This window comes from Dacryopinax primogenitus, assembly GCF_000292625.1.
Source record: "Dacryopinax primogenitus strain DJM-731 SS1 chromosome Unknown DACRYscaffold_10, whole genome shotgun sequence".
Classification (NCBI taxonomy): domain Eukaryota; kingdom Fungi; phylum Basidiomycota; class Dacrymycetes; order Dacrymycetales; family Dacrymycetaceae; genus Dacryopinax; species Dacryopinax primogenitus.
The window spans coordinates 1,050,806-1,060,033 of NW_024467207.1; the positions used below are offsets into that span (position 1 = coordinate 1,050,806).

Below are 9,228 nucleotides of genomic sequence, written 5' to 3' on the forward strand. Positions count from 1 at the left end.
CAGGGCACCAGCTCATTGCTTGGTCAAGAAGACATGACTAAGCCTTTATGACATGGAAAGTAGCTGGTATACCTTGGCATGTGCTGGAACCTGCTGGAAGGATTGGATGGTCAGGTGACCTGCTGTGCATGGCTGTGCATGACCTCATATGACCTCATCCTTGGTCATATGACCTGATCACCTGACTAGGCTGAGTAAGCAAGATGTTCTAGCAGGTTCCACCACAGAGGTATAAATATAAGGCCTACTCTGCCTGGGACTGTCTCTTCAGACTTGGTCTCTTAGGATCCTCCACAGGTACCTATACTGTAGATAGGTCTTAGTCATCAGGTCTACTCCACTTCCTTGTTGCCTGCTTAGACTCTTGGCACTCTTAGGTGAGCAGACTTAGTCAGCCTGTGTTGCCCTAACAGCTGTGCAATGCATTCACCAACTCCACAAGAGTCCTCACCATGAGCTCTGCAGCTTTAGAACATCTACCTTGTGGTGTACTGCAGGTGGAATGGGGAGGGGATGAGAGCAAAGATGCAGTGTGCTGATTCCTCTCTGTCCCATCCACCAATAAGCCCTCTGAATACAGCATCTTTGGGAAGGCACTACTGACCTTCACCTAGCAGACATGACTCTGCTGATATGGTGGCCACATGGATATCTGCCCATCCTAATCTGCGCTGGCTCCATGTCAAATCCCACTTGAACATCAGAATGTGCCCAGCCCACAGACTGTACTTAGTGTCCACTGAAGTAGCCATCCACCTTCCTCATCTTGCGCTGTACTGGTAGAACTGAATGCCCTGCAATTTGTATTCTTCCACTGGTATTCTGTTGCTCCAGTTTAGATCACACAGACAGAATGAAGTTTTATCTTTGAGCTTGTATAGATACTTCCACAGCAGCATCTCATTCTGGAGAAATGATCAGCACATGTCCCTGCAAACACAAAGGATTCTCCCATGCGTACCCATGTCCATATGTATATGAGCACAGTGCCAAAATCTTGCTCAAGGGGTCTCGCTCTGAGAGACTTGCCCAGGACAGCATCTCTGCTCATGCTTGATATCTCAAGCTCAGATTCTGATGCAAGGAGGCTTGAGGCTTGTGAGTGCATGGGAGAGGGGGGAGGTGGCAAAGAAGAGGCAGGTAAGTTTGTATTGTCTCTTCCTTGGACCTTGGGTGAATGGAGGAGTCGGTCAGTAGGGAGTTAGGTAGACAATAACCTCTTTGATCCTCCCACCAAGAGACCTTGCCAACACAGATGTCCATTTCTAGAGCAGGGCCCAGGACAACAATGAGAACACATGTTGTAGCTGCAGCCAGAATTGTTTCCAACTCTCGGACATCCTGGTTTTTTGCATTGCTTTGGACCATGTTGCCCATGAGAACTCAACTCTGAGACAGACAGACTGATGCCCAATCTGTCTGTGTTACCCATGTCTAGGTCTGCACAAAAGCAATGGAAGTGTCATGCAACACACTGAGGTATTCTGTTGAGCCCTGGAAGTAGAGACAGAGATTGTATTACACACTTTGTGATAGAACCTGCCCAGATTTCCCTTGGAGCTCAAGGCATGCATGCGTGGATCAATTGTAGCTTGACAACCCTTCCTCCCACAGGTGTCTCCCTGTCTGGGTGGTCCATAGGCTACCCCAGCCATAGCAATATGACAACACTCAAGAAATGCTTCAGTTGTGCAGGGATGAAAGCAAGAGGGCTCAACAGAGAGAGAAAGAATGCCTTTTAAGCATCAATGTCAAGATTATCCACATATCACACTGCTTGGCTTCAAATATATATTTGGCATGCTGGGATACATTTTTGACAAATTGTTGCACCACCTCCCCATCGAGGAATATTGAAGCACCTCACAGATTGGGTGTATTTTCAGTTGCAAATACTCCTGTCTGTCATAGACATTTCAGCACCAGACCATGACTGCTCTATTCAAGATGAGCAAAAGCACCATTGAAAAACTAGGGAGAAGTGCCTGCAGAGCGATGGGATCAGATCAAGCTATTCCAGATCTCAGCTGCCAGCATAGCAACACCCATTCCTGGTCTTGTGCAGATACCAATATACATAGGTCTGATGTAGAGATCATCTTCAGTCAAGCAGTTCATATTCAGCAACACAGAAAGCTCTGATAAAGATGAGTCTAGCTTGTGGAGATCCTGTAGGCCAAAAAGATAAAATAAGACTATGCCAGAGAGCCCAAAATATTACTACATGTGTGTGAGGTACCAGTGTGATAGCTCAGCAGAGGGGAGTTATAAGATTGCATCTGCTCCACCCAAGAGTGGCAGATTCACATCCCACTGTCACCTCACCCTCACCACCATCTTGCTTGCTCATTATGATTTACCTAATATTTTGATCTGTTCATGTTGTCATCAAGTCTCTTGATACAAGAGGATCCTTCTTGGCCCCTTTACGGCCAATTTTCAGGTATGTCGGCTTGACAAATGCGGTTCTCACTGGTCTGATGCATTGGGGTTCCAGTCAGGAAGCTTTTTCACTTGTAAATACCCCTGCTTACAAGTGCACCCAATCAAAAGATGCCTGGAATTCTCAAAGGCAACTTATACAAATGTGCCTGTCCAATGGAAAGCAGCTTGATGGCTCCTCATTTTTGAGAGTGCTCTAGGTCACTCCCCCCTTGCACTTGGTGCAATGAAATTCATCCCCACCCCTTTGAACAGGAAGGGGAGGGCTCCTCAGTCCCTGCCCTGACTGATACCAAAATTGGCACTTTGGTCCAGCTTGTTGTTCGCGCTCCTTGTGGACAATGGGTACATGGCAGCATGGAATCTTTGGTTGAGAAGCTTCTTCAATTGTGAGGAGGGCTAGATGTCATATCTGGAGCAAACAAGTCCAGAGAACAAGTTTGTATCCCATAGGTGGTTGTCCTGTGTACCATGCAGGCTGTGCTCATGGGCTGGTGCAGCTTTCAAATATCTCCATCCTGCCATAACCGAACCATGGATTATCCCCAACTGACTGACAATGCAAATAGTGGAACACCTAGCTCTTCTTTGAATAGTGATGCTGACACTGCTGCTTCCTCCCTCTCACCTTCTCCATCTTTGTCTGCCATCCCAAATACTCAGAAGTGTCAAGCATCTTGCCAAGGTGGTCAATCCCAAGAGAGCAGCAAACACATGTGACCAAGCAGCACTGATCCAGATCAGCTAGACCAGCAAGTGACACCTGTGGCTGGTTGTCTGGAGGGGCCCATAAACCCCAAGCCCCTGATATCTGTAAAACACATTGCTATTCCACCCAGTCCCACCCAATGATTTATACAATTGCTCTTGAATATATGCATGCAACATCATTGTGAAGACGTTTGGTGCCTTTGGCAGATGTCACTTGCAGAAGGATCACCTTTCAATGACTTTCTTGATGGTGACATCAAGGAAGTCATCCTCAGCAACATCATATGTGTGCTTCAGCAGATAGATTGAGGACATCTCTTGCTCACCTGGAGGTGATGGATGTTGTTGCTAGCATTGCACAGCAAATTATCCATGTGAGCAAACAGTGTAAGATGTCAAACCTTTCATGATTAAGGGGATGGATAGGACTATTGTGAAGAGTAACATTACCCTTCATGATTATTACACAATGGTCCTCAAGCCTAATATTACTGATGCTGATGGCTTGAACTGGGACAAGCTGGGATGATACATGAGAGAAGGCAGTCATCTTGCGAAGCTGGCCAGGGCAGGCAAGTCACAGTGCCACCCTTTGAATATGGGCATTAAACATTGATTGGTAGGAGGTCTTCATGTGCTCCTGCTCATACTTGCCTTCTGTGCAACTGCAGAATTGTGCAACATGTCCAGTGTGGCGCTTGATGAGATTGTGATGGGTCTCTGTGACCCAACTTCTGGGTTTGTCCTCATTGGGTTGCCTGAATTAAACTAATAAAACTAAGGACAGCCAAGCACCATAGATGTGCCAATGGATACTGAGATGCCATTGGGGTTGGAGGCAGATATCAAGAGGGATATGGAATGTGAGTGACTGATTGGTGTTTTGCAAGAGGACTTGCCTGTTTGGAAGAGTAATCTGTACAGTAATTTGGATCCTTTCTCCTACACTGAGATAACTGTTGATGAAATACCAGGTATTCATGTGAGAAAATGAAGATATGTTTGTTTCTATCAGCCCAGAACTGCGAAATGGTTCCATCTGGAACACTGCCACCAATGATGAGAGCATGTGTCATGTATGCACACTTGGACAATGCGCTTGACGATGCCAGCATCATGAGTCCACTGTGTCCTCTCTATCTTTGATCAATATGGCTAGTGTAACTGAATCTGATCCTCTTTCAGGATCAGTTTCAGTGTTTCAGCCACTGCAGGAAGCACCCATCAGCTATATGCCAGTTGAGCAGTTATATCACACATTCCACTTTGTCCTTGAAGGCTTGGAAGGATACAGCTGCATCCAGGTGCTCAATGCTATATGTCAGACCTCTTACTGCTGGAGGATTAATGTTGATGCCACCAAAAGCTATTGGACACAGATAGATGTTGGATACATGGAGATAGCTGCACTAAACAATAAGTGGGATTGGTTGTGGCTGGACAATGACTTGCAGGATGGACAATCAATCACCAACCCAGCCAAAGACAAAGATGAAGACAACTCCAAATGGGATAAACAGTCAATCATATGGCACAGTGGTTTCCCTGTGTTGGTATTGGAATGACATCTTCTGTTCTCTGGCAATGCCCCTCTCACCATGAGGTTTCATCTCAAAAACCCAACACCATTGTACCACCAGCTTAATATGCACAGTTTACCAGTACCCAGAATGGAGGCACTCAAACAAAGCATTGTTCTTAAGAATGAGCATTGGAACCAATGCACCGAGTTTTCCATCCAAGGAGGCATCACCCTTGTTCCGGTGCACTACATATACAACTAAACTCTGTGATGCCATTGAACAGGCTGTTGATGGACAGTACTGCACTGATATGTGATACTCCTGTCCTCATTCATATTGCCTCCAAAGCCTGTCTCACCACTATCAATCTGACTGAAAGCTTTGCAATGCTGGTGGTTTCTGATGAGATGGATTTGCTCAAGCACCTGGACAGTGTTTGTTTGAGTGAGTCATCTGCTATAGTCACACATGTGTCCAACTGGGTTCAAAGCCATCAAGCTGTGCCTTTGTCTCTCTGGTCACTACACAAGACACTGAACTCAGTCACCTCTACAAAATGCCTCCACCCTCAATATATCAGCACTGACAACTATTTTATTGCAGCTAGTTTTGATCATCTGGTCAAGCTCAAACTGGAACAAAGTGCTAGTTCCGCTTCCCTCATTGTTCAAGCTATCTTTGCACCTTCCCTCCAATTGTTCTGGCTTATCTTTCCTGGCACACCTCGCACATTCAGCCACAACAAATTTCTTTCCCAGGAGGCAGCTGTCATTACTGCATCCCAGAAGTACAGTAGAACACTGCGTGGCTGGATTGTAGAGAACTTCTTCACTTTGACGTCAACCTGGAAGCGAGCCTTAGCATCACTGGCTGGGCTAGAAACCTTGATCACCTATGAATGCAAGCTGAGCAAGGAGACCATCAAGGAGATGCTGAACCCCTTCACTCTCTCACACCTGCATGACTTGCAACTGTTTGCCTGCACTGATGAAGACAACCTGCACGTTGCTTCAGGTAACATACAAAGCCTTTGATATTGATGAACTTGTAGCTGTGGTTGTGGAGTGCAAAGACAGGGGAGGATGCTGTCTCCACACTCTCTGGTCAAGGCACATGGTCAAACAACAAACAAGCTGGAGCAAGTTTGGCCTTGCAGGTCAAATTATCAAAGCTCTGCTTCTGGACCCTCTGGCAAGTATCCATTACTGGGCAAGGGAGGACTGGATGGAAGAGAGTGCTTAGGGGCCCTTTAAGAAAATGTATCTGTTGTAGTGCCATCTTTGAAGAATCATAGTTATGTACAGAAAGAGACAAATATGTGCAATCAGAGCAGCATGAATGAAGCTGGCATCAGCACAGCAGCTCTGGCAATGCTAAACATGACAAGCAAATGCTCACTGGGACCCTGTGTCACTTCATTGTCTCAACCTCACCCCCATGGCAATGAGGCAACCCCTAAACTTTTATAAATCTTAAGAAAAGTATCTCCCAAGGAGCAGATGCAACCAGCCATCAGCCCAAGCAAGAAAAGGAAGCAGGTGGTCATTGAAGATGGGTTATGGCAAGGGCTGGTTGAAAGTGTGGAGATTGGTCAAAGGCATAAAGTCCAGCGCCTGAAGCTGCTGAGTCTAGGAAATGAGACCCCAAGAGATGTGAAGCCTCTGGTTCAGAGGATAGCACATGATGGCAAGGGAAAAAGATTAATGCAGGAGGAGATGGGGCAAGAGGTGCATACTTTACTTTGCATTACCCACACCCCCTCTCACAGATTGACTGAAGCCAAATGGCCCTAAGCTGAGTGTATTCCAAGACAAGTACCAACAGTTTCAAAATTCAATGATATTTGAGCTGCTTCAGAGAGAAGCCCCTCCTACATTGGCACTGGCATGTGCATCTTGCAGCAGGTCAGGCACAGCTCTCAGATGCAAGGACTGTTTGGCCATCACTTGTTCTGTTCAATGTGTATTGTAACTCAGCATCAACATATGCTGTGGCACTGATCAAAAGCTGGAATGGATGCTACTTCAATAGATGCAGCCTGCAGACATTGGGCATGATCATACATCTTTGCTAATGTTGTGGCAAGGATGGCCAACATTGAGTGATGCATGCCATCCATCCAAATGGAGTGCATCCTATTGTGGTGGCTTACTGCAAGAGGGCAACTGCCCTGCCTGATTATGTTCAACTATTGCACCATGACTTATTTCCCACTACCACTTCTGCACCCCACATGGTATTCATGTTTGCCTGCCTGACCAACTTTTACTGACTGAATGAATCCTCCAAGAAGTCGGTGTATGACTACTGGAACAAAATTGTGTGCTGCACTGATGATGTGGTACCCATGATTGTTCCAGATTGCTATCAAGAGTTCTTATGAGCATTTTGCTTCTGGAGAGAACTAAATTCTTCCTTGGCTGCCAGATCAGCTCACTGCATGAAGGAATCCATGTCCATGGAGGCCTGACAAGTGCTCCTGCATGTGGGCCTGTGGTGTATGCCATGTCCAGCTTGTCCCCTGCCTGGGGTGAACATGACTAGAGAACAGTTAGATGATTTTATTACTGGGAACAAACTGTGAGTACCTCTAACAGAGTCAAAGTACAGACACACCATCTAACCCATTATGCAGGCATCTAGCCACCCTAATTGTTGGTGGAGATGGCAATTCCCATCTACAGCTGAAGGATAAGTGGAGAAAAGATGAAGATATCAGCATATTGGATGGTCAGGGATATTTTCTGCTGAAGGGCAAGTTTGAGGAGTATGTTGTGCAGAATACTGATCAGAAGAAGGAAAGTTTGACTTATTTATTGAGATTATGAAGCTAATTGGGCTGTAGGTGCACAAAACTTGCAGTGGGATACTGTCAGGCATGGTTTTTAGGGGAGGGTGAAACTGAGGGATGGCTGTCTCCAGTATCTATGCATGCAGTTGTGTTTGGCATAGTGTGTATGTGCTGGGTGCTGTGGTGAATTTACAAAAGGGTGAAAGGTCACCACTGCTTTCTATCATGCTATCTGACCTTTCCTGAGGCATTGGGTTAGATATGTCAATGTAGACTGGGCCGTTGCACAAGCTCTCTGAGTGTATGCAGGTGTACCCTGCAAGATCTTGTCATATGATTTGGCATGCAAGTATTGAATCAATTTCCCTTGCCAAATGAAGCAGTGTTTCCCAGAATTATGCAACATATGTTCCAAGCTAGAATGGGTGGTGCCAAAAATGCATGCTGTCAGCCATAGTGAATATTGTCAGTATCACTATTCTCTGCATTTCAAGGAGGGAACAGGAAGATCAGATGGCAAGGGAGTGGAACACCCTTGGTCTGAGCTAAACCAGCTAGGGGGGAGCACAAGAGAGATGACGTGGGGCCACTGAGAAGAAGTCATTGAGTACCATCTTTGATTCTGGATGTGAATGAAGATGATTCAAATGTGTGAGAAGCTCTCTCATAGCGGCATATCTTCTGCTCAACTCTCCAGTAGGTACCTACATATGTACTAAATGGAAGGATGCTGTGATACAAGATGGACACCACTGTGAAGATTTCAATTCACTGAGCAGTATCACCCCTGCCCACTTGCTGGCTAAATGGTCAAAGATGTCACCCATTCCCACTCACCATGGTCATGTCCTGAGCAGTGTGTACAAGCTTCTGGAAGGTGTTGATGAGTGTTATCGCAAATTGCAACCTTTGGCAAGGAAATCTAACCCTACCCAGTGCCAACTAGAAAGGAAATCTACACTCATTTGGTTGAGATTGAGAAAGAGCAGACATCCTTCCTTGTTTATGCAGGAGGCATGGACACCAGCAATGAATCAACTAAGCCCTCCCCAGTTTCCTTCATCAGTAGCAGCCTTTCTTTACAAGCCAAGCAGTGCATTTCAGTCATCTTTCTAACAACCCAGCTAATGCACATGCAGGGATAAGATCAAGGAGCAAGTCTTGAATAAGAATGATGAAGAGCAAGACAATGCAGCCATTTGCCACATGCAAGAAGGGCTTTGAGCATTTTTGGAGACATTCTGAAGAGAACAGATGTGTTTAATGCCCAGACTGGTCACAGATATTGATGCCTTGAGCTCCACACCAGGAGACAAACCCTTAAATCTCCCATCATCAGTTCTGCACAAGTGCAAGAAGCTCTTGGGATCTCCCACTTGGCTGAAGTAGAGCTGGAATTGAGAACAGGCTGCATGCTGGACATTCTTCAGAAGTTGGCTGAATCTGTGCAAAGACAATGGACAATGCAGATGATGAAGCAGAGCAATGTCTGACATCAAGGTCCTCAAACCATAGCAGTGCAAAGCATAGTGTGCCAGCATGCAGAGATTGAATGGCTTTCTGGATGCTACAAAACATGTCACAAGGCCATGCTAAGAATTGGCTTGCCTGAATGTGACTCTGTCAGGGCACCAGCCCATTGCTTGGTCAAGAGACATGACTAAGCCTTTATGACATGGAAGTAGCTGGTATACCTTGGCATGTGCTGGAACCTGCTGGAAGGATTGGATGGTCAGGTGACCTGCTGTGCATGGCTGTGCA

General features: G+C 46.0%; 2 protein-coding genes across 2 annotated transcripts; both read left to right on the forward strand.

Annotated features, from left to right (window-relative positions):
* Positions 1-7,182: 7,182 nt before the first annotated feature.
* Positions 7,183-7,450, forward strand: DACRYDRAFT_36409 (uncharacterized protein; the record flags this gene model as incomplete). The annotated part of the gene is made up of 2 exons (XM_040774409.1): positions 7,183-7,226; positions 7,282-7,450. Coding segments are annotated over 2 exons (213 nt in total), but the record flags the coding sequence as incomplete, so codon positions are not given.
* Positions 7,451-7,883: 433 nt separating this feature from the next.
* DACRYDRAFT_36223 (uncharacterized protein) lies at positions 7,884-8,054 on the forward strand (the record flags this gene model as incomplete). The annotated part of the gene is made up of 1 exon (XM_040774406.1): positions 7,884-8,054. A coding segment is annotated over one exon (171 nt), but the record flags the coding sequence as incomplete, so codon positions are not given.
* Positions 8,055-9,228: the final 1,174 nt, after the last annotated feature.